Consider the following 27,165-nt stretch of genomic DNA (forward strand, 5'->3'; position numbering starts at 1 on the left):
GAGATGGTTTCCGAATTATCATATGTTGTTTCATGTCTTTCAATGAGACAACGATAAGCCTTGTACGTAATATCTAAAAAAAAAAATAGATGATCGGACCAAGGTTCCCCTATAGCAGGAAAGACAAATTAAAATACAACAAATGCACTGCGAGCTGTTGGTCACTAATAGTTCAAAAATAGAATTTCAAGAAGTGGTACCATATCCGTAAGATGTATCCACAATGATTATAGTTGATGTATGAATATGAACACGCATTTCACGGTACATCATGGTAACATGAAGCTGGAAAGCAAATTTCAATAAGGTTTGATGTGTTGTTACGTAGAAAAATGAGACGAAAATTTCATATATAGCCTTAAATGTAAAAATATACAAATATTTGGTTAACAGAAAGTTGATAAAGTGAAACCTCTTCACAAAGTAAAGCAGGGTTGCATGTAGCAGAATCATAGTTATATTTAGGAAGGTCTGTTTTGTATTTTGTTTTAGAAAAATGCAACGAACGTTTTATACGTGGCTATTATGTGTAAGAATATTCGGTAAACGGGAACTTGATTATCGTTGGCTGTGAAATCTCCAATTATTACGACAAAAATCACATTGGGCGAACTGACAGACAGGGGCAAAACGGTATAACCCCTCCTTTGGAGCGGGGTTTTATTATAGCTGTGCAGTTGAATTCAATCGTTATTCAGTGTTTACATATGACCAAAGAATATACAACAATGAATTATGTAGTTAGGAAGAAATTTCTAGACAGACATGGTATAATAGATGTAAATTATTTATATTTTGCATTCACCAACATATATCCAAGGGCTGAGCCATGCTCGTAGAGCAATTTAGGGTGAATATCATACATGAAATATGATATTCATTCAATATGAATGTTCCATTGCTGAACATCTTCCAGAGACACAAAATCATTCTCATTGTTCTCATTCAGAGACGAACTGTCTTCACTTTCGTCTGAACTTATAATCGGATCTGCTTTCGCTGTAAAGTCAATGTCTGCATACGGCGTTCTGTTGTCAGCTCCATGAATTTGAAATTCACGTTTGATGGTTACAGGATCAAATGCAATCTCAATATAATTCAATTTCGTAGAATCCTAAAAAAAATGAAAGATTTTACTTTTAAAAATTATAAGTTATTTGTTAATAAAAACGTTACAATAAAATGATAGATATGTTACTAACAATGTTGAACTACAGGGAAAAGGAAATGTCAGTGTTCAGTGTTTAAAATTGATAAAAGTAATTTTCCTATGCATTAACATTACACTATATATTTCATAAATATGAATATGTAAATAAAGATAAAAATAAAATCCTTTCCGATTATCATAACACTATTATTACATTGGTTGCAATGCATTACATTGATTTCCTAGTGAAATTAACGTGATTATTTCACTCCTCTGACGTCATACAACAATAGGCGTTGTCAAGACGTCGATAACGTCGGATCAAAACAGATTGTGAATGCGTAGACAAAGATATACTAGTTCCTTACATTTTCTACTTTATTTTCCTAAAAAAGCCATTTGCCAATGTAATAAAAAGAATAACTAATCAAAGAATTCAAATATCGAAAAATATTCAACTCGTGACCGAACAACACTGATAATTAACTCATGCGCTACGCGCATTCGTGAATTAATGTGTTGTTCGGTCACTCGTTGAATATTTTTCTCTATTTGAATTCTTTGATTAATTATTCTATAAATATTACTAAATACATTCCTGTCATGAAAACTAACTGAACATCCAGTCCCAGATGTTGTTTAACACCATAATTTAAGACAATTTTATAGGCAAATTATATAAAATGAAAAAAAATTTGAAAGAAAAATCATACCTAGTTGCGCAAGTGGCAAAGAAGCGGCTGAAGATACGAAAGGGACATTCAGACTCATTAGTTGAAAACACAAAATATAAATAGAAGATGTGGTATGAGTGCCAATGAGACAACTCTCCATTCAAAGTCACAATGTGTAAAAAGTAAACAATTATAGGTTAAAGTACGGCCTTCAACACGGAGCCTTGGCTCACACCGAACAGCAAGCTATAAAGGGCCCCAAAATGACTAGTGTAAAACAATACAAACAGGAAAACCAACGGTCTAATCTATATAAAAAACGAGAGACGAGAAACACTTATGAACCACATCAACAAACGACAACCACAGAACAACAGGCTCCTGACTTAGGACAGGTGCAAAGACTTTTCGCAACACGAACCCCACCAAAAACATTTGGTCTTATCAGGTTCTCCGGAAGGGTAAGCAGATCCTGTTCCAAATGTGACACCCTTTGTGTTGCTCATGTAAGTATAAACCTGGTGATAAGTCTCATTTGGTAGGTCACCTTTGGGGAAACAAGGACATGATTGTAGTTACAATAGCTGAAACAAATCCGACGTCATCTTTGAAACAGATATTTCATAACAGTCAACCATCTCGTAATCGTGTCTGTAACATTTTCGAAGGGATTTGAAATTTGCAACTTGAAATATTTGGTTTAATAGCTTCCTTGAAAGCAGCAACTATCTATTAATTAAATTATGATAGGAATAACAAGTGCTGGAATATCATAACAACTGCGGATATGCAGGCGCTGGTGGAATGTTGCTACATAGAAATAGAAAGTTTACAATTGGGAGGCTGAAATCATCTCTTTTGTCGGAAAGTATTGTTCTCAATCGACCTCATTGTCAACTTCTAGACGTAAGTCGAGATATGAAGCAGACCTTATTGTATCTATTGTATCCTTTATTTCAAGTTCAATGGGATAGAAACATACATGATATAGTCACAAAACTTTGAATTATTTAGTGAGAAGACAATTTAATTTTAATTAAGTGTAATATATGAAGTGCTTTATGTAAATTAAAAGGATTTAAACTGGAAACGCAAGTTTACCTTCCGCCCCTATTCTATAGAAGCAACGAAAATACAATCTCAATTAATAAACATTTAAAATTTAGTTTGCGCTATGTAGTTATATGTTCAAGCATGGATAACGTAATGCATAAACTAGGATAGGAAGGGTCACAAGGATTGAAGGATCACGGATTTGTACAAACGATAAATTTCTGTGTTTCTAGTTTATAATGGTACATATTGTACGGGTGCCACATGTAGAGCAGGATCTGCTTACCCTTCTGGAGCACCCGAGATCACCCCCAGTTTTTGGTGGGGTTCGTGTTGCTCAGTCTTTAGTTTTCTATGTTGTGTTATGTGTACTATTGTTTGGCTGTTTGTCTTTTTCTTTTTTAGCCATGGCGTTGTCAGTTTATTTTTCGACTTATGAGTTTGAATGTCCCTCTGGTATCTGTCGCCTCTCTTTTTTAGCCGAAACGTATTTTTACATTTTTAGATTCTACATTGTTCGGTTATTATAATAATTGGTTAAGTTAAAGATGTTTAAAGAATAGCACAACTTTATCATGCAATTTAAGATCATTGCATGCAGTATTTAATTTTGAGTTAAAACTTATCAAACTACTCTTACATGCTTTCTATTCCTGTTTCGTCTTTGGTTTATATTTTCACAATCTGCAATACAAATCAGGAATGAACAAAGATGGTAATTGTAATCAATGAATAGGCTTTGACATGTACATAAAAACGTGGCTGCATAGTGTTGTCAAAATGTTGTGGGACTCTTCCATCCTATTCGTTTAGCCATGGTGTTAACATAACAAGGTGCGATAAAAATTTCCATTCTTTATAATTGGTAGAAAAAAAAGAAAGTTACTTAGTTGAACTTCCAGGCGAGTCAGCGATATTTCAACCATTATGAGGATTTTCTGAGGTCGTGGCATCCAACATGAACATAATGAAGAAAGGAGATTTATAGATATATAGATACAGAGTCAATAACATGTGGGTCCTTCAAAAAGGGTCAGTAACATACCCACTGATCCATCTAAAATTGCAATGAATTACTAAGTATATGGTTATGTGAGTGGTGTGTTCCTAACATAACCTCCTATAACAGATTGTGGTCATGACGAACAACTCAAATTAATGTTTACGGTCATTATCACGAGTTTGTTGATCCAAATGACAAGTCTTATCTGTAACTTTACCAATCAATGTCATTTTTACTGGCTCTAGAATCACATGGTAGGTGATGCTGGAATTTCAGAAAACACTAACCCTGTCGAAGCATCAAGTCGCGCTTATTTTGAAGTTGATGCTAATATCTACCGACGGACTTTAAAAACGCAACACTAGATTATTTTTTTAAAATTCTCATTTTCAGATATGCATTTTTTTGTAAAATAAATGTATAAAAATAAATTCCATTTTAGTTTGACTGGATTGAAAGAATTGTTTCACGTAGAAAAAAACCCATTAAAAGCCATTCATGGGTTTCAAATACCGCTTTAAGAAATTCCGGCGACGTCTATAATCCAATATGTTTAATTACCTTAGGTAAGTCGGGTATAGAATGTTTCTCAACAGAAAGAAGTATGGTAAGCATGAATAGTAGTTATTTAAAGATTAATCATGATTTGGTAAAAGGAAATCACCAAAATGTGTGTTGCATTTTTATTGTCCGTCAGCATGTACGGTATTATTTCTTTTGGTTGATATATTCCATATGGATTTACCAGTTTTGGCTATTCGTGAAGTACAGTTGCCTTTTATAGTTATTCGGGACAATACTGTAAATATAAAAATATAGTTGGATGCAAAAAAGTTATCCTATAAAATGCTTGTAAATTGACAATATGTTGTTGAATATCTTCACCATTATATTTTTAAATGTACCTGATTTGTTTCCTCCTTTGTCTTTTCCTGTGACTTTGTACGTAACGAGTTGTTTGTCTAAAATTTGCCTGCGGCTATCAATCGAGGAATATACGTCATCTCTGTTAGCAGACATATTGGTGTCATTTCCAATTGCAACACCTGTAAGAAATCATTTTACAATGTTTAAATGTTTATAAGACCACATATCCGGTACAAGTGATGTTCTAAATATTTATATATTTCAAACCAAATGTCGTGCTCAATAAGATCGATGACCTGCGTTCATGTCTCTGTCATACATAAGAGGATAGCAGTCATTATTAAAACGATTGGACAGCACAACAAACCATAACAACCACCACCACCATACTTCTCATGCATTTGTTTTTTGGTTTTTTTTTTTTCCACTGCTGTGAGCTATATAGTAAATCGGGTTGCTTTTTTCAAAACTTCAACCAGTAATTCATACATTGTATAAAGGACTCTAATAAATTCTCCAAGAAAATAGATGGTCATGTTTTTCTATTGGCACCACCCACACCTAGCTCTCTTATACCGGTGCAATGAATGCAAAATATGTAGTGCTTTTGAGCAACTACTTGTGATTTTTTTGTCAGGTAATAATAAATGTGTTAGTATCTTGATATTGTAGTATAAATCTTCCCCACTAGGCATTTTTTGGTCTTAATTGGAATTATCATTGTGAACTTGGTAATAATGGGAGTTATGAAACTTAACATTTGACATATATACTTATGTTTATGACTTTTGAAAGATATTATTAATTCGTAATTTTGGGTCCTCAATGCTCTCAAGCTTCTTACTTTATTTGGCTTTTATAACTATTTTGTTTCGCTAATGAGTCTATTGTAGACGAAAAGTACGTCTGGCGTACAAAATTGTAATTCTGTTATCTATGATAAGTTTATTCATAAAATATGTTTTTACGCTAAAAATGTGCATAGATATTTAATATGACTGAATCAGTTGTAGATGCACTCAAACATTTAAGAAAATATATTTTACGGGATTAAATTCTTATTTTGCAATTCCCGAAGGTTAATCGTTACAATAATTGAAAAGCTAGAATGACTTAATATCATTACTGATTCATGTAATGTCACAAGAAGCGTCTTTACAAATATATGAAATAGTGAAATGTACTTGTGATACGATCTACATATAACTATATGTGTACTACATTATGATTAAAGCTATCATGGCATTAAAAGCAAACATACTCTTGTTATTGAATAATTTGTATTGTTTAGATAAAAAAAAACAATGACTGTAAATATTAACAAGGATAATGTTCTCTTACCTTGCGCAGGGTGACTATTCCGTCGGGGAGAGCTGAAAGGAAATATGATCAATGTTTTAACGTTTAATTACTGCATCAACTACATGTCCATAAAATGCCGATAATTAGTAAAATAGAAATCTCTATTTTCTTGTCTTACTGTCCATGAACTGATCTCGAGATGTATTAGATGAAAAACAAAATATATTTTTCTTTTTGTTGGGTTAATGATTTAGTAATCTACTGCCAATTTAAATCTCATGCTAGACAGATGAAAACATGAAACATTCCAAGCTCTTACGTTCATTATTACAACCATCACTATTAACAAATGTAATATTCAATCTCACATTGAAGTGTGAATAAGACATTGAAAATGGTAAAGAGAAAGAAATCATGTGTTAATATGTGATTAGCTCATGTTCATGAATAACTTTCTAAAATTAAACAAATATTCGTCGATGAAAACATCGAGGGTCCAATAACTTTTTTTGGTAATTTTTTATTTTTATTTCATGATTAGTAGGAAACATAAGCAAGTTTCTGTTAAATTGTATAACCTGTTCTCATTATGCTTAAGAATACATATTAACAAAGAGAGGCTAAAGATACCAACGGGACAATCAAACTCGAAAATAGTCGAAAATAAACTAACAACGCCAAGGTTAAAAAAGAAAAAAAAAGACCAACAGACATACAACAGTACACAAAACACAACATAGAAAACTAAAGACTGAGCAACATGAACCCCACCAAAAACTTAGGGTAATCTCAGGTGCTCCGGAAGGGTAATCAGATCCTGCTCCACATGTGGCACCTGTCGTGTTATGTTAGTACAAACCCGGTTATAAGTCTAATTTGGTAGGTCTCATTCGGGGAAAAGGGGACGGGATTGTAGTTACGATATTTGGAACATATCCGCTATCATCTGTGAAACGGATATTCCATAACGGTCAACCAACTAGTGATGGCGTCAGTAAAATTTACGAATGGATGATTTTAACTTCACCACTTGGTACTAATGGTTTAGTAGCTTCCTTGTGAGTAGCAAGCCTCTATCAAGGAAACCATGATAGGAAATACAAGCCCTGGAATATCGTATCAACTGGGGGATATATACTCCGTATGCAGGCGCTGCTGGAATGTTGCTACATAGAAATGGAAAGTTCACAATTGGGAAGCTGAAATCATCTCTTTTGTTCCAACGAAAAATTAAATACAAATTTTAGAGATAGAAATATACAGAAATTAGTAATAACATAAAACGATTGTTACTAGTTATAACATAGTACCAATCGTTAGGAATGACATAGTGTCATGTTTCATTTTTAAAATATTTCTGATTCTGACAAAAAGTTCAGTTTTTTAAATCCGCACCACTACAGGTTTTAGTTGACAACATACATGGCATGTGTGCTGCTTAGTTCTGTTGTATAAAATTTTCAGTCGACAATAACTCGAACTATCTTTATATTTCCCTTTAATATAATGAAACTTTTCCTCTAAGTAAATCTTGTTTGGTATTTAAGGTTATAGCAACTAGCCACCTGAACATGTAATAACTAATATCGCACATACGTCAAATTACATAACATCAATAAATTAAAAAAAGATATATCTTTTGTAAACTTTGTCCATACAGCTAAATTCCAGCGATACATGCATATACAAATGTCTTGCGAATTATACGATAAATGTAATCCTCCCCAACAATGGTGACAATTTCAAATTGCCTGTGTATAATTCCAAATTTATGACTGTGGTGACAATAATAATGTTTTTTTCGAAAATTGCTATGGTCCCTGAACATTTAACTTGTTAAGATACCCTTTGTTGCAAAAACTTCAAAAGTAAAAATCATAACATGAAATTAAAAAAAAAAAAATTTCTTTTTTAATTTACACCGTCTATTTTATAACAAGTATTGCATAATCATGATTTTGTTGAAGTTCGTATAAATGATTATACACGAGCTCATTGTTGTGTTACAATTATGAACAACATTAAGTCAGTCTGAATAATAAGTCCACACTTTTTCCTAACCAAAGGTTACTTTTCTGAATTTACAGCTGGTTTATAATATTTATGTCAATATATCAATTAAAGTATTTTCTTTATTACACAACATATGACATAGTAGAGTACGAAAGACAGGTTGTATGTTAATACTTGGCAAATAGGACAGTAAGTCAAAAGGAGTCTGATGACGGAAACAAAGTGTTAGTTAAATCAAAAACAAAAGAATATATATGTTTATACTTATTAGGCACATTTTTCCTTGCTGTACATAAATATAAGGCATATATAATGTTTTCATCATGAACGATATTTTGTACATATTATTTCAACATGATTGTGTAAAAATTTCACACATTCACAAAAACCCACGCGTTGTGGTTAATACTAATAAGGGCTTCGTAACGTTTGATTATTTTAAATACACGTAGTAATTAATTCATATTCAACATTATCATGAATATAAAAGTTAACTAGCCCAACTATTGACTATAGATACGAAGAATTTATAAGAATTAACCATAAAATAAACTTATAAATACTTCAGATTCGTATACGTGTACGTGGATATTGAAAATGTTGCTAGTGAGTTGAGATACAGACACATTGTACATGTTGTATTGACTAATCAATTCGTAATGGTGGCCGCAAGACCTAGTGTCTATTTAAGTCGTTCGTCTTCATAACTCTGTTGGAGTAGAGTTTGTGTAAGGAGTTTTCCCTGTTGACAAACTCAGCATAGTGTGACCATGCACGAGCATGAGCAGAACACTTCAACAGACTAAAGAAGATCCATGATTCATTTCATTAGGAGTCTCAGATTGTCACATTTAGACATTTTGTATTTTCAATGGTTTGATTGATTGTATTTTGAATACTTTCATTGTTTGTGAAAGTAAAATAACAAAAACACCAATCTCCAAGAAAAACTTTTAACAGAAAGTAAAAAGCTCAAACACATCAAACGAATGGAAAACCACTGACACATGCCTGACTTGTTACAGCCATTTCCTTATGATTTACATGTTTATATTGTTTGCATTTTGAATACTGTTGACATCTTAAACTTATTCATTCTTGCAATTGAGTCTTGTTACAAGATATTTAATATGTAATGCTACATATACTACGACCAAAGGTCTCGATCATTTAAACAAGTTAATGCAATTTTTTATTTTTTTATTTTTGTAGTGGCAATAGATTATTTCGTCATTAACGTGAATCGATACTTATTATTGGATAAATCATTCTTTGACGTTTTCACCTTACACATGTAGTTGTATTTGGCAAAACCTTTCAGCAGTTTGGTTCTTCAATGCTCTTCAACTTTGTACTTATTTTTTTACCTATTTACCTTTTTTGATATGAGCTACACTGATGAGTCCTTACGCACGTGGGGCGTACAAAGTGTTAATCCTGATATCTATGATAAGTTTATAGGTAAATGTAAAAAAAATATTATATAAGACCAATGCGACATTGGTCCTGACACCTAGCTATATAGGTCCTACTTTTATACAATTTTAAGCAAATATATGTATACATCAGTACAACAGCAAGGGAATATTTGTTTTTTCCCATTTAAAGATATCTATCTGAATAAACCAAACGAGTTTATTGACATAACATGACATAAATTTAATCAAAGTGATGTAACATACCTTGTCTGTAACGCCAACACAAAATGATCAAACAAGCGGGACAGAGAACAGCAATTGAAAGAAACAAAAACTTAAAATGTATCCAGACATTTTTCTTCTCATCTGGAATGTAAAATTAACTTATTTGTTATTTCTGTTATTTTATTAGTTTAATGTATGTATCATTAGAGTTGGTAAGTTAATGTTCAGTGACAAATATTTCATGCAAAATTAAGAGCATATAGAAGAAAGAAAAAAAATAAATAATTTCGACTACCAGACTTTAAAGGGTGATTGGTATTTGGAAACATACGTTGGAAAGGGTCAGATATGTTACCTTGCAATTTGCCACAAACGTACCACTTTAAAAACTATTTAAGGTGTTTTTCTCTGGATAATTTAGAGTGTGAACACTTGTTATTGTTATAGGCCTTTAAAGTTATTTGAATGTTTTGGTATCGTTCGGTTTTTGTCTCATTGAAATGGTGTCCTAACATTCATTCATCCAATGTCAAATTTAACCAATTTTAAGTCTCAAGGTTTGAAAAAGCTATTGAAACTACTCATGTCAACGCAAGTTTACAACAACAGACAAATGAACGTAAATTCGTGAACACCTGCTTTCTTATGTTTGTAATAAAACAATGGAACTAACAATGCATTGCTTCATTCTCATGTAATATCTAGAAAAACGAAATCAACCTTCAAATTGCTAACCTCAACAAAATCATTCGTGAAAACATTAAAACACAAAGCTTACCGTCGGTGAGTACAGTGGATTGCACTGTGAACGAGCTGTTTCCTATTCTGTTGAATGCCAACATTCGTAGAACGTATTCGGTACTAGGCTGTAGATTCGAAATGTGGAAAAAATCCTTTGCTTCGTTAGATTGTATCAAAATTTACTCCCAGATCTCATCTTTTTTTTTCCGATACTGAACAATGAAGCCTTGGGGTGCACCCCCATCAAATTTTGGTTTCCATTTCAAGACAATATAATTTTGTCTTTGATAAACGGCAGTTATTTCAGGTACCTCTGGTGCCCCTTTGAAGCATACAATTTGTATTGTGAGTATATGAGAATTTAACTAAAAAAATATATTATAATGACTGTCTTCAAACGTTTTGAGTACACACTCGTGGTTAAATAAGAATATATTGTCTGTCAACTGATTTCCATTGGCATGTTGTGTTCGGGCTTATACATGCATACTCCCATGCGTGTGCTTTTTTATGAATGAGTAACCCATGGTCAATCGGTGTAAAAGACTTTTTTGAACGAGTGACTATAACTGTGACGTGAGAACACAAACATTGTTTACGGAAAATGCACGAATGTGATAGTCGTCAAAATATGCAAAGATAATTAAAAAAAGATACAATTAGTTTACATTTGTTTGGGTCATATTTATAAACATTTTACTTCATCTTAACCTGTAGTCTTAGATAGCAGGCTTACAATTTTGTACGCGTCTTGAAAAGACTCCTAATCGACGATCGAATCGAAAAAGTTAAATAAGTCAAATAAAATACGAAACTAAAGAGCTTTGGAGACCCAAAATTCCGAAAGTCGTTATATACAGCTAATGTAATCCATTTCTTGGGAAGGGAGTTTATGTTTTCTTTAATTTCATTTTTTTGTGTATTCAAAAGTACTACAATTGTGTTGGTCAAACTTTAGACAGCTACACTGTTTGCAAACTTTGAAGGAAGGAGTCAAAATGAAAGTCATATTTTAACATTTGTTTGCACATGGGAAAGTTAAGAAATGAATACAACGCACAAAATTGACGAATTGGTGAATCTGATGGCATAATTGATACCCTATGAACAAAAACTAATATTTCCCGCGAAAATGTTTTTAAATCGAGAGGGGCACTATTTTACATCAATATTTGTATCATATTGTTTCCTTCTTTAATCAATTCAACATCTTTTAAAAAATAAATGCTATTAATTTCAGATAATTTCGCGCCTTTTCTACAAAGATATGAGCCTTCACAGGTCGACCCCCCTTCCATTAATCTTAATGGGGGTGTTGAAAAACCTTCTTTGAGTTGTATAAATCAACTCTGTTGAAAAATCTATTGATTGAAATGTTAATGTTTTAGCCAATAGTCAGTAGAAGGTAAATAAATGTAGAACAGAGAACAAAATTCGCGACATCTCAACCGCTTCATTTTTTTTGTTTCTAACCTCGTTTCTAACATTATTTTAAATGAACAAGTTTGAAATTTTCCAAACATATACAACTTGTGATCCTTTTTGTTAATATCTAATTATTAAGTAAAAACGAGTTTTAAACTGACATCACAAACTTACGGGAAGAAACAAGAGAAATGTCGAAAGTTGTTCTCCCATTTTGATTTTCTAACTCTACAGTATAGTTCTTAAAATCTTCTTCTCTTGTATTTTGAACTTGATAAACACATATATAACCAGGTACATCAAATGATTTCCCATAAAACAATGTTTTATTGACAGTCATCCTACAATGACAATGTCCAAGGGAATTTCCATTTTCATTTTTCCATTCTGCTTGAGTCACATTTGAAGAACTCAGCACAAACAGGCTCATTCTGGAGGTCCCGTTAAAATGACCAAAGAACATTGACTTTTGTGGTTTTGCTAATACTGGTCTACCTATAATGAAATTATAATTAATAAGAAGATAGTAATCATTTTCAAAACGATCGATTTTTCATGACTGTCTATTAGTCTTGGACGATGTAAGCAATGCGGTGAGAGTTTTATTCCGTGTTGAATGCTTTACTGTGAGATAACGAACAGCCACAAAAGCGCTGTTCCTTTGCCTTTTGTGTTTATTTTGGTGTACATATACCGATTTTGTGTCATGGATTGACACCCCATATCCTTTTTTTCTATTAAAGACATGCTATGATCCATTTCATCATTCTAAAAACCTTTCTACTTTTTTTATTCAAAGCTGTACTTTAAAGTTTCGATTTTTCAAGCTATAAACGTTAACATTAAACGCAGGGTAAACCCATCTGTTTTTAATTCTAATTTTAAAATGTAATCTTGTGTCTTTCTGTTTGTCGATTTATGTTCTAAAAATAAAAAGTAAAATCACAAAAATACTGTACTCCGAGGAAAATTCAAAAAGGAAAGTTCCTAATCATATGGCAAAATCAAAAGCTCAAACACATCAAACGAATGGATACCAACTGTCATATTCCTGACTTGGTACAGGCATTTTCTTATGTAGAAAATGGTGGATTGAACCTGGTTTTATAGGTAGCTAAACCTCTCATCGTTTTAAGAGTAATGAATTCGAAGGAATTTATAATTTCAAATGTGAAATATGTGTAAAATTTTATACATTCCAGATGTATTTTGAATTTTGCGTTGGAAATATAATCATAAACGAACAAATCCATAATTAAATAGTGACTTACTACCTAAGCACATTTTAAACACTTGCGTTACATTGTATATTAAAATATTGAATAAAACAATTTACGGTATGCTCCTTGAAAGATCGTTTCTAAATTACTATTTAAAAACCAGAGAGGGTTTTGGAAGTACCTTCATGTTCCAACTCGTGTGAATGCTGTGCTTACACGCCATTGATTATTTCCAGCTAAAAACCTTAAACTATAAATTCAGTTTAAATAGAATAAATATGGTGTCGTTGTAGTGGAAAAGTACTTTATTTTCAATTAAACGGTTCAAACTCTCTGCAATATATTTGTTCTCAAAATTAACATCTGCTTATTTTACCTTCAACTATCACTTTGATCTTTCTCGACTGCCACAATTTTCCACTATCGTCTGGAATGCCGTTAGTTACGTTGCATATGTAAAACCCACTGTCTTCGAAAACAAGATCATTTGGTTCACCTTCGGGTAAGATAAGCACTCCGTCGCTACTATCATTAAACCTTCTGACCAGCTGGTTGTTGTTAGTGTAATGACGCCATGTGAAATTGTATGTATTTGGTTCACCTGAAACGTCACATTTAAGAGTCCTTGGTCTGATTATTCCATTAAATGTGATATCTTTGGTCCAAACGATTGGGGGATCTGAAAAATATGCATTATCGCCATTAATGTTATTTCACTGCTGTTATTTATTTCTTGCCGGGTTGCAAAATACATTCAAACATATAGTTCCATTTATTCGCATACAGTATGTATCATACCCTTTGCAAAAATGTTTTCGATTTCATGTTTATTAGAATAATTTGCAAATCCTTCCAACAAACTATGTTATTATATCATAACAGCCATGTGCAGTTTTCGTGGTCTTTTCATTTGTTCAATAATGTATCTGTTGCTTTTCAATTAGTTCATTTGAACATTGTAAAGCTGACCAAAGAAACACATACTATGGATCCATTATTATGCATTACGTACTATGTTTTGTTGATTATGTGGATATAGGTAATGAACGAATTTCAGTGTTCATCAAAATACAATTGGTTTCTTTACACCAGTTTATATAATTTGGTCAAACCACAATAATTGTACATCAATCAACGATTATTTTCTTACATTTTAAAACAGCGTCTTTGCAATGACCAATTAAATACTTGAATGTTGTTAAATTCTTTCGTTGCTTTGCTTTCTACAGTGTATTAGATTATTATCATGTGTTTTCTTTTTATGTATTTATTTTGTAAACATTGTTAATGCGTATTTGTATGTATTGACGTCAGACACGAAAACATGTCGAAGTTTGCTTGCCAACTTAATGCGTTTCTTTGGTGATTTGAAGGAAATGAATATTTCAATATTATTTATTTTTACTAGTTAACGTTATTTTTATTTAAATATTAAATTGATAGTCATTATGCGAAATATGTCCGTGTTGAAAATAAATTGTCATTTAGTCCTTATTACGCTAGTTATATAGTGTACATATTGAGACTAAATAAAGATTTTAAACGTATTCATACGTAAACAGTTAAAATCAAGATCTATTCACAACACATCTTATACTAGTATTCATTCAGGTATCTTTTTTGTTTTGTAAACGCAAATGTATCACAGCGCCAAATACTAGTATCAGTACATTAGAAAGGCATGACGGGTTTTACAAAATATTAAATTTATCATTATGTTACTACTATACGTAATCTTATGTAAACCAATTATATTTTTTACTTACAGGTCACAATAACATTTACAGCATCAGAATCTTTACCAGCTTTATTGCTTGCCATGCAGGTGTACTGTCCAGACCTTTCGGATTTAATTTTTTGAAATGTAATCACGTTCGTATTTTTTCCAAACACGTTTCTATTGAAGAACCATGCAAATATCTGGCCATTTCTGCTTTCATTGTGTTTGTCTTGACACTTTAACTTCATGTCTTGACCCTGTCTTACAGTGATATCCTTTTCCGTTTTTCTTACACTAGAGTTGATAGAAACGGTTATCAAGACTGAAGGCTTCACTGCAAGACAAATATTAGAGCGAAACTCATCATTAAATGTCATTCCAAACACAAAGATATTTGTAGACTCGGTCATGGATGACCTAAGACAGATTTGGCACAACAATTTTTATCATTTGGTTTTTAATGCTCTAAAACTTCGCAATTGGTAATGCCTCCCAACTGTTACCACTACGTTTCTGTTTAGTTGATTTCCTATACTTGATTGTGTATTTTTTTCTAATTATGTTTTGAACACGACTATAGGTAATTAGGAAAAATGAAAAGGTGGTAACCCTTATCATTTTTTGCTATAGGAACTTAAAGGTGCATTATAGATTGATGTTCAGAACGGTAGAACACGTTGTCAAATTTTAGTAAAAAAACAAAACCTATATTCTGGTTGATTATTGCTTACTATCGTCCAGTGGTAATACCTATTGTGAATTAGCGTAATTACTCACATAAGAGATTCAGCTTGACGTGGGCTATAAGTGGCCGAGTCTCCTTGCTGTTTTTCGTCGTACATGTAAATTCTTTCATACTGTAAGATCGATGGGTCGTGAGAGTATAACTCAACGATCGAGTGTTGCCTGAAACCAACAATGTATTGTCTGTTGTCCAATATGTTGTATCCCCAGGTAAGAATCCCAAGACAGTGCATCTTAGTGTAAGGTTTGTCCCTTCTGTACCTTGAATAATACCGAAATGGTCTGTTTCATCTATTTTAAGGTCTGGAATTTGAAGCGATAAAATCAACATAACAATACGCAAGATAACTTAAGCATAGATTATCACAAGTAGGTATATATAACACGACAAGGTTATGTTTGAGTATAAACCGTTTTTGTTTTTACTTTATCCTGAAAGTATATACTGTATGCTGTATGTACTATTCACTACAAAAACGTTTCTGTTGGCGCCTTTGTCACTATCAATTACCAAAATTTTTTATGGCGTCTTTGTTGGTCTTTTGGGTATGTTTGTTTGAATTTTTTCATCAGTTGCGTTGTATGTCTGTGATGTATGTTTACACATTTTGGGCTGTTGGATCCCAATTATTGTCGCATAAACCTATTATGTCTGTTTGGTTTGCTCAGCTAATTTTGTTCAATGTAACTGAACTATAAACAACTGTCATACAAGACGGAGGTTTAGCTACATAGGTTTTTGTACCATTGAAACGTTTAAACCCGCTGCAATTGTTTGCACCTGTCCTAAGTCAGGAATCTGATGTTCAGTAGTTGTCTTTTGTTGATGTGGTTCATAAGTGTTTCTCGTTTCTCGTTTTTTTTTTATATAGATTAAACAGTCGATTTTCCCGTTTGAATGGTTTTACACTAGTAATTTTGGGGCCCTTTATAGCTTGCTGTTCGGTGTGAGCCAAGGCTCCGTGTTGAAGACCGTACTTTGACCTATAATGGATTACTTTTATAAATTTTGACTTGGATGGAGAGTTGTCTCATTGGCACACATACCACATCTTCTTATATCTATTAACTCACCACGTGTGCATATTTTTCTTTTCAAAGTTGAGAAAATTCTTACTTTCGTATTTTGTATTTCTATTTAATATGTTGAACTTAAAATTATTTTGACAAATTAAAATATTTTCTAGAGATTCTTACTGTAAGGGATGTATACCGATATCAGTTGGTATATTATAAGTGCGTTAAATAAATATTTAACAAACACACGGACATGACAATGAACAGACGGAATCGCAATACTATAAAATTAGATGGACAAGGATACTGTTTTGCCTTGCCTGTCATATGATACAACAGTTGTATCATAAAACAAGTGGTAAAACTGCAGAACAAATAAGGAACATGCCAAATCGCGTGCATTTAGATACATTAAAGTGAAGATGTTGATATATGGAAGTAACCAAATGCTTAAGTATGTTCAGTAATTAAGACAGTGTTACGATCCAACATTTTTAGGGACTGTTAAAATTGAAAGAACATACCATAACGAGGTATTTTCGTAATAGCCTTGCTAGAGTCGTTTTCACAAAAAAGTACACCTTTGAAATTTTAGAAGTATGTTCTGATAAATCATATAAACCAGGATATGTAATTTTTAACGCCTAGCTAGCTGGGTACATTTTGTAGGAGGTGTGTGACATATCAACAACGGGATCGTATGTTGTAAATAAAAAAAAAGTAAAGTCGTGTCAGCTCATAAAAGTCTGTATCGAGGAACATTTGATTGATTGATGGAGTTTTTGCAAATGCAGCATAAACAGACTTTATATTATATGATATAGTATTTGGCAAAACCTTTCGACATTTTTGGTCTTCAATGCGCTTTAAATTCGTACTTTATTTCGCCTTTTTAACTCTTTTTTATTCGAGCCTACTGGTGAGTCCTTCGTAGACGACGCGAGTCTTGGGTATAAATTTGTAATCCTGGTAACTATGATGAGTTTATTTCATATTAATGACAGTTATGCAAATTTCATTTAGTAAGACAAAGAAAAAGTAACAATTTAAGTTTTACATTTTTGTACTTGCTAATTTATTCTTTTAAATGAAGGTTTTGGTTAGAAAAATCATTCAATGTGAATTAAGTAAACTGTATCTTTTTCTATTTTGTAAAAAAGAAGATGACGGAATAATTAACCGTCGAAACTGGTCCTATATTTTCCTACACTTTATATAAAACTTGAAACGTCATTCATATGAAAAAAAGACTAACTGTTAATAGTACAAAGTATTTTGTTGTTGTTGTTTTTATACTGTTAATAATTGAATGGTATCATCCTTGGCTTTCAACATCTTTAATATGAGCGTTTCTGATGAAGGCAAATGCAGAAAATGCGGTTCTGACAGTTTATTACGTGTTTTTAAATTTTTTTTTTATGCATTCCGCTTTTTACAGAAAATACGGCAGCATCGAGTAACAGTTTGACGGCTCCTAATAAAAAAAACGTTAAACCATTATTGGTAAAATCTATACTTCTATATCATTATATGCCTTTTCCAGACAAAGCAACAAAGCATTCAAATTGAATGACATATTAATATCATTTAGATACGGATAACTACTTACTACGACGTTGAACATGTATTTTGTAATCTTTTGAGTTGTTCCTTCTCTCCCAGCAGAAGTAAATGCACAAATCGTCTGTTGTAAAATTCTGTATTAGAAGTTGACAATCAGAAGTAACATTTAATCTGTCAGATACATTTAAACTTGGATTAATGCTGTTTGTTCCATTTTCACATAGAGCAAGTAGTGCCTTTGATTCAAAATATTGCCAGGCGTTCACTTCTTCGTTTGGACATTTAATTTTTACATCTGAACCAGTGGTTACATAAATGTTCATTATTTCCGTCATTTGAAATCCTAGTAAAAAAGAAGAGGTTATAAGAACCAATTTATGAAAATGTAGAAATCCAGTTTCATGTATCGTGTTTCTGAGTCTTTAGCTTTTAAGTGCACTGTTTATAGACTGCTATTCACCTTTCGCCGTTTTTTGCGTTTTTCTATTTTCGCTTCTAACTATGGTATCTGCCGCCGATGTTTTTGAACGCAACATACTAACATACTTACTAGTATCATTACACTTTTTTCAGATTTAAGACAAATACTTCTTATCTTTAAAAGAAAACACTAAACTAGAGGCTCTAAACAGTCTGTAGTACCCACCTGGATCTATGTACATCGTCAACACCTTCCAACATTAAAGACTAGATAATAACTAAAATACATTGTATTGCGGGTTTTATTTTCTGTTATATATAGCTATTCTTTTCACCATAAATTGTAAAATTTGGTAACAATTATCATTTAAAGGACAATAAATCCTTTAATAAATTGACTGACGATTTCAGCAATAATAATCCATTTTTAGATCTTGTAACAAATAAAACAAACACAAAATGATAAACAATCCTTGTAATTTTAGTGCAATATTAGACAATTACTGTCTTTTGATGAGGTAAATATGTGGTTTTATTGACTTTTGAAAAAACTGATATTCACTGAGGACAACGGCCGAGGTGAATATCAGTTTTTCAAAAGTCAATTAAACAAGATATTTACCGAAACAAAAGACAGCAATTGTTTTTTTTTTCCATATTCCGAGAGAGTACAGAGAGAATGTATGTAATGACAATTATTTACCAAAACCAATTGTACATCAAACGATATTAACATATTAAGTATACACGTAAAAGCACGCGACGTTTTGAATATACTTTTCCGCAGGTGAATATGCTTATTTATTCAAAATCCCATTCATATAGAAAAACATACTAAAGTTCTATCAATATGGAATAAAACCTATTGTTAATCAACTGCCGATTTTGTCTTCTGAATTGTTTGTAGATCTTGTCTTGCTGACTTCTTTATCTGTTACAGTTCTTTCTATCTATAACAGTGTTTAAGTAAACAGCCAAAAACAAACAAAAAATGGTAACACATTTTTTTGAAGGACAACCACTCCTATAAGGAATCAACTGACTATTTCTTATTAATCTTGCCGTGCTGATTATTGTTGTTATCTATGGTTTCTATCTAACAAATATGGGTTTTCAATATGTAAAAATCGTCGATTATAAGGGAAGTAACCACTTTAAAGAATCGTCTGACAATTCAGACTATATCATCTATTGGAAGATCTTATTCGGCTGACCTTTTTTGCTATTTAAAGCTTTTCTCTTTATGTTGTAGTTTTCAAGAAAATAGGCAAACACACAAAAATTGGCAAAAATCGTCATTTAAGGACAATCATTCCTTTAAAAAGTCATCTGACGATTTTTTTTATCTATTTGTCTTAATATAACACAAGGTAATCATTTTTCAGAAATGACACTCGATCGCGAACATTTCTGCTGTCTGAATCATTCGTAGCAGGCCTTTAAAGGATGTCAATCGTAAACTATTTCGTCTTCTCACAGCGAAATGTCAATGGTGTTATCGCAGTGAATGATTAATTATAAAAGGTATTTCTCATTAACCTATTAGTTTTTCTCTCAATACACTTTATCATGCATCAGTGTTTACTTGGGTGCAGACTTTTTTTTAAATAAGTCCTCGGCTCATTGCCAATTCGTCGAAAACCTCTGCGTAAAATTGTAATTTAATGTTATATACGTCAATTTGGGCATGTTTTCATACCACTAGTGAAATGTCTCAAATAAATTGCCCAAATTATATAATACTATTCTCAAATCAATAAAATTTGGATATTTTGAAAGGCCACTATGTTATTGGCCAATTTCAAATAATTGCTCATTTAATACCTTCTTCTTTGTATTGATTGATTGATTGATTGTTGGTTGCCTAACGTCCAGTGGCAAATATTTCATGCATATTCAGGACGAGAACAAATTAACAATAAATACAATAGGTAGGTTCTGTAATAGAGGCGTCCGGGATTAAGGTCGGAGAAACTTAGACTGCCACAGGAAATGAGGGTATATTGGATAGGGACAGAAATTTAGCCTTGCAACAGGTCACCTACGGACCCCTCAAAGAGTTGTTGCAAGGGTTCTTAACGTGCAAAGAGCGTGGCACTCTCTTTACACGAGGCATCAGATTTAACGTCCCTATTCTGACCGGACGTGGCTGCAAATTTGTACATCCCGCACAGCCAAATGGACGCCCCACTTTAGCGAGGGTTTTACTGCCGGTCGGAGGAAGACCAATGGTGACCATACTTCTATTCCCAAGTCACCCTTGGGGGTCCTACTTCTTTGTAAAATATAAATCAATAATATATTCTGTATAATGAATATAACACTTGATAATTTTCGTGTGTTCGAAGCGCGTTTCTGGATTAAAGGTCACTAGGAACGCCCAAAACTATACATCTAAATGCGAGGGATGTACAAATACATAAACACGTTTGGCGCTATAGGACCAGCATTGACCTAAAAATAATAGCCAAATTCATCAAAGGAACCCACTATTTAATGGATTTCATTTAGTTTTATTTCGTCTTAACGTAGTGAAATTGTGCATTCTGTACTTATTTTATACATTTACGATTCTTTATTTGAATTTGAAATAGGGGTTACATAGTCTGGCATACAAATTTTTTAAAGTAGATAAACTGTTTAATTATAGTTAGTTACAACGAATTGTTCTGTGAGTGAGATATTTGTTTTCATGTTTAGTTTAGTAAGAATTTGATGATGCTTGAGTAGTGATTAAGAACAAAATACCGCAAAACCACAAAATTCAGGTGTACTTTGTAGTCAATTTACCTTATGTATATTTTTAATGACGGCACTTTCTATACTTTTTAATGAGCAAATGCCTTGTTAAAAATGTTGTTTAATATATCGCACAACACTGGGTTTCGTTTCGATTTTTAATAATAATAACTATAATTTGTAACGCCAGACATGAGTTTCATCTAACCAATACACGAGTGGCGCTCGAATCAATTAAGTTTACATGCCAGGTCAAGAACAGATTTGAAGAACATTTAAAATCAAGTTTCCGAAAACAACTGTGCCAAATATGATTAAGACCATTTATGCCTTGGAGTTCAAAATATCCTGAGTGTTTTGAAAAATTTTAAATCTTGTAAACAGACATTTTACAGAAAAAACAATTAAAGCCCTCCATACATATAGTAGATGAAATATTTCCAGAAAAATCTTTTTGATAAAATTAGTGCTCTAGTCTGGATACAGCGGTCTACGATAATCGTTGGCAATATATTTTGAATATAAAGTCCATTGAGCATGTCCGTTTTGGCTTTCCATAGTTATATCAATCTAATATATGTCCACATGTTATAACAGTGTTTGTGTATTCATTTAAGAGATATCACGTTTTTCGCTAACCATTTTTATTCTATTTTATTGATTAAAATCTACAAACAATAAAGATAAAATCGTAAGGGTTTTTATTAGATGAAAATGAGCAATACGATAACTTCTATGGGTCCAAGAATTATTTCATGCGTCATTTCACTCATTTGGTATTTTTAACTATATATGGTATTCATTGTTTTATGTCATTGAACCGACTTCTTCATGTAGCAGCCGGTTCGATATTGAATATCGAAAAATAAATAATGAGCCTGCCGCTTACTTCTAATTAGTTTACATTTTTGAAACTGGTATAAAAAATGAATTTTTGCACAAAATTGTATCGACTATATCATCCTTTATATTAACAAATCAAGGTAACAAAACTTTGAACGAATTGAAAATAAATATCAAGGCCAAAGAAACATCTGCCTTGTATTTTATTTCTACTCCAGATTTTGATAATAAATTTCAACTAATTTTTTCTGACTAAATTCCTAATTCTTGTTAGGTTTCAGAGATGAGATTTCAACTATTGCCTGAATGGTGGTTTATCATAAAATCAATACAATTTTACTTTTAACATTCTAAATGTAATCATCTAAATCACTATTTTGCAGTTTCCTGCATGCATATATATTCAAAAGGTTTTCTGTTTTGAATTGTGTGATTTTTGTTTTTAATTTTTATTTACTAGGCAAGAATGGATGCAACTAAAAATGTCAAGATTCATTTGTTATTACTATATAGTCATGTAAAATGTGTACACAATTAAGGTTAAAACTAAGCTCAGCAAATATTGCTACATGTTGTAATTTATAGTAACACTCGCTGACGAGTTTTATATAAGTTAAACATGGATGTACTTTTGCATCTGATTTATTTACAGGTTCTATTACGATATTCATTGACAATCAAAGGCAATACATAATAAGACCTTTTTTCTTTCTTGTTTACAAAGAATTACACATAGGCCATTTGTTTTCTAATTTAAAAAAAAAATTATTACACTAGGCCATTTATTTTATTGTTTAAAAACATTACACTTAGGGCATTTAATAATTTTTTTAAAGCATTACACTAAGGTCATTTCTGGTTTAAAAAGAATTACACTTAGCCAATTTCTTTTCTTGTTTAAAAGCATCACTTTTAGGCAATTTTTTTTCTTGGTTAAAAGCATTACACATAGCCTATTTCTTTTCGTGATTATAAGCATTACACTTAGATCATTTCGTTTCTTGTTCAAAAGCATTACACTAAGGCATTTTTTTTTCTTGTTTAAAACATTACAATTAGCCCCTTTTTTTGCTTGTTCAAAATCATTACACTTAGTCCATTTCTTTTCTTGATTGAAAGCATTATAATTAGCCCCTTTTTTATTGTTCGATAGCATTAAACTTAGACCATTTCTGTTCTTGTTTAAAAGCATTACACTTAAGCCGTTTTTTTTCTTGTTTAAAAAGCATTACACTCTTGATAGTTCTTTTCTTGTCTAAAAACCATTATACTAAGCCCATTTCTTTTCTTGTTCAAAAACAATGCACTTATCCCATTTCTCTTCTTGTTTAAAAGCATTACAATTAGGCCATTTATTTTTTTGTTCAAAACAGTAAATATGGTCTTCAAGATTAACTTAAGAAACAATATGCTTTAAACTTCTAGCAGATCGTCTATAAACCATGTTGCATAATAGTTAATTCATACCAATTGTATAAAAAAAATGTAGAAATATCTACCTGGCAGAGTCCAAATCACAAAACACCATTGGAATAAAGAAAAGGGAGCCACATCCATACCTAAAATCAAGCAAGTGTTTGCTTTCGTTAATATGCAATGGTGTATTATATCACATAAAGGTTTCATGTTTATCTGTATGTAAAACATAAATCAACATAAATCAATTTTTGTTAAAAACTGACGTCAAGTTAATAGATATATTAATTGTTGAAATTTTATCTAAAATATATGTTGATAATGATGTCATTGGAAGCTAAATTTTACAAATTTGCAATATCGTATTAAAAATTGAGCACTGAATAACATTTTGAAATTATATGTAAAGCGTACAAAGCTACAAAATTGCACCCCTTTCTTTGAAACATCCGTGCTTTGGTAAGGGAAGCATAAAATACATTATTGAGATCAAAAATAAAATATTATATGCACAACGGCATCACATTGTATATGCTGAAAATTCTGAGTTTTTATCAAATTATGATTAGGGGTTTATGAGGAGAATGGAGATATAAATGCAAACTGAACATGTAGCGTCCACACGATTTGCTGAAGGAAACCGCGAAAATTATTCTGATAAAATAAGAAGGGGCCCTATAACTTTTTAGGGTTGAAATTGTGCAATAACTTAAATGAATTGTAATATGGGGTTTATAGTTGCAAATGAAAAATATGTACTCCAAATTAAGCATTGACAAAGTGCATGCTCTGGAAAGGGCAATTTCAAATGATAATAATATAAAAAAAGAAAGTCCACAAAAGCATTTTATGATAAAGATCGTAAGACAGTTTCAAAAATCTATAATGAAGGGTTTACCAGGAGTTATGGATACAAAGCAAGTAAATGACAAACACATGCTTTGTTAACTAAGGGAAACTAGGTTGGTGCAAAATTTAAATGTGACGTGCACATGTCCTTTTCCTTAAACTGTCACAAAAAATAGATTCAATTTGATATTTTGCAAAGATTTTATACTTTTGAATGATTAAAATCATTAGGGAAATTTCAAACGAACCATATACCGATATTATAAGTTATCTACGTTCATATTCGTAGATTTGGATATTTTAACACCCTGAGATATCCAAGTACACCATGAGGCGAAGCCAAATGGATGTACAGGGTACTGAAGGGTGTTAAAATACCTATATCTACGGATATGGACGTAGATAACGATTTTTTTCCGGTCTTATTCCGAATCTGCCGATTTTTAGGAAAATTTTAGCACAAAGTGTAATTCGAAAGCAACGTTTTTTTTTATTAAAAAAAGTTTTATTGAAATTTGGAAATTTTACATATTTTTTACGTGGTGTAGGGTACTACCTCTGGTAGAACCCTTCATGTAGTCAAATATAAGACGTTTTTAAATCCAGAGACAGAGGTCCGTAGAACCGAGGGAAAATAACTTTTTCGAGATTTAATAATTTTGGATATTTACTTTTCATGAAGGCCATGACAGTATTATTATACTGAACTGAATAAAAAGATATAATTTTCCTTGAATAAGCATAAAAATTTGAGATAAGTTTGCAAAGTTTTTCTCGACTGTAACTAGAAAAATCAAGATTTCTCATATATCTGTACTTATTGCATACTCATATAAGCATATTCACGTGTGTATAGATTGTTTAGTGCTTTTAGAGTCTTTGTGTCTCAAAATGTTTTCAATGTCCAGATCCGAGAATGAGCAAAATGTTGAGGCGGCTCTCATGTTTTCCAGATGTAAGCAACCATATCACGTCTGTAGTTTGTAATAATTTTGACGTGCAAAAATGCGCTAAAAGCAGTTATTTTTGCAACGTATATATTCCCAAACAGTTATTTTGCCTACGCGCATATTCCCAAACAGTTATTTTGCCTACGCGCAGATCCCCAAACAGTAATTTTGTCTACGCGATATTTGCCGCGGGAAAAAGGGGGTAATTCTCCTTGAGGAGGAATGAAAAACATACAGTAATATCTTAATCATTTTATCAGTGGTTGCTATAGTAAAGTATGATAATAGTAATTATCATAACTTGTAAATTGTTTTCACAAAATCAATATTTTACGATTAAAGTTACCGTGGCAATTTTGTAAACTGTGTGCTCGAAAACGTAACTGTAGAAAATAAACCTGATTTTTGTAATTAATACCTCGGTAGGGACTAAGTGTAACTATGACATTGGTGCATACAAAAGCTTAAAATTCTGTATGTACACAATTCTTTCTAAAAACCAATTTCAATCTTTAAATACAATTCTCTTGATATACAAACAAATCAAAATAATATGAATGTGCATGTATACTTCAACATATATCTTTTCAATAATCTTTTAAAAATATGCGATTGTGGTCTCCAAATAACTTTTAATCAATCGGGCTTACGGTGAAAACAGACCATCTGTTGTCTTACCTTAATCTTATGAAGAGTTACTTTAATTTTTTTTGCTCCCGCTTCACTAGTTCACACCCCAAATATACGTTAAATTGATAATAAGATTACAAATCAATCATTTGTTACTTTTAAAATATTTTCCGAGAATTATACATTTATTGACATGTATCAATTATGTTAATTCTACCAAGAAAAATACCAAAAAAAAAAACCAATATTACGCATTGAACAATGAGGCATCAAAATTATCGGATAAAACCCAAAGTAATTTCCTGCCAGTTTCCGGAAATTATTTTAGGTTTTATCAGATGTTAATATTTCGTTTTGGCCATATTTGGAGAACATGTATGATTCATGCTTCATTCATATTTGATATTTTCAGATTTCAAATTAGTAATAAGCACCACGATACTTTTGTAGTATTGCATTTTTACCACAGAAATGAGAGGCGTTTTATGCTTGAGGATTGCATTCACAAGGGCGTTATTCAAGTTAAGTGGTCAGGCTTTTTGTGTTGTTTTTATGTTCGTCGCCATATGAATAACATGTGTGACAATTGTAGAAAATGTGGAGCAGGGTCTACTTACCATTCTGGCTCTCCTGAGATCATCCCCTGATTTAAGTGGTGCCTAGTCTTTGCATTTTTGTAAACTGTTGTTTGTCTTTACGTCGTTTTTCATATTTTTGCCATGAGGTTGTCAAGTTTGTCTTCTTTGCCCTCTCTCATGTATGGAAAATTTATTTGAGGGAGATCGGCGATGATTGTCTATGTATGTTTTATATCACAAAATACATAAAAGTCGTAAAAAGATATTATGCATCGACAGCTCGTACTACAAACTGCTCAGAGTCTGAAAAGACCATATTTTGTGCTCGACCAGTTAGGTCGAGCACAGATTTTACTTGACAAGACTCGACATAATCTCGACAGTACTTAACTGTACTTAACTGTACTCGACTTAGGTCTTGACTTTACTTAATAAGTCTGATTCAGTAATTGATTATCTTGGTATATAGATATAGGAAGATGTGGTATGAGTGCCAATGAGACAACTTTCCATCCAAGTTAGAATGTATAAAAGTAAACCATTATAGGTCAAGGTACGGCCTTCAACACAGAGCATTGGCTCACACCGAACAGAAGCTATAAAGG

General features: G+C 32.1%; 2 protein-coding genes across 4 annotated transcripts in view; one reads left to right on the top strand and one right to left on the bottom strand.

Annotated features, from left to right (window-relative positions):
* LOC127711078 (uncharacterized) overlaps positions 1–27,165 on the top strand; it is a 1,247,322-nt gene that overhangs the window by 1,145,949 nt on the left and 74,208 nt on the right. The window lies entirely within an intron of this gene.
* Positions 494–15,139, bottom strand: LOC127711079 (uncharacterized). 3 transcript variants are annotated; one of them, XM_052217045.1, is made up of 10 exons: positions 14,858–15,139; positions 13,468–13,770; positions 12,046–12,366; positions 10,484–10,768; positions 9,745–9,846; positions 8,327–8,348; positions 6,089–6,120; positions 4,786–4,926; positions 3,518–3,561; positions 494–1,114 (listed from the first exon to the last, which is right to left on the bottom strand). In XM_052217045.1, exons 4-10 carry the CDS (start codon positions 10,545–10,547, stop codon positions 878–880), a joined length of 642 nt encoding a protein of 213 aa, XP_052073005.1. In that variant the 5' UTR covers positions 10,548–10,768; positions 12,046–12,366; positions 13,468–13,770; positions 14,858–15,139; the 3' UTR covers positions 494–877. The 3 variants fall into 2 exon arrangements, 1 of the variants encoding a protein (XP_052073005.1); XR_007986467.1 differs by lacking the exon at positions 8,327–8,348.

The sequence above is a fragment of the Mytilus californianus genome, unplaced genomic scaffold (assembly GCF_021869535.1).
Source record: "Mytilus californianus isolate M0D057914Y unplaced genomic scaffold, xbMytCali1.0.p SCAF_8, whole genome shotgun sequence".
NCBI classification, from domain to species: Eukaryota; Metazoa; Mollusca; class Bivalvia; order Mytilida; family Mytilidae; genus Mytilus; species Mytilus californianus.

Bases quoted from the DNA above. Each gene is read 5' to 3' on its own strand.
- LOC127711079 (XM_052217045.1), bottom strand. From the start codon at position 10,547: ATGTTGGCATTCAACAGAATAGGAAACAGCTCGTTCACAGTGCAATCC. The intron at 9,847-10,483 runs GTAAGCTTTGTG...TTTACATTCCAG, and splicing joins ATCCACTGTACTCACCGACG to ATGAGAAGAAAAATGTCTGG. The intron at 1,115-3,517 runs GTAAGAGTAGTT...CATTTTTTTTAG, and splicing joins GAAACAGGAATAGAAAGCAT to GATTCTACGAAATTGAATTA.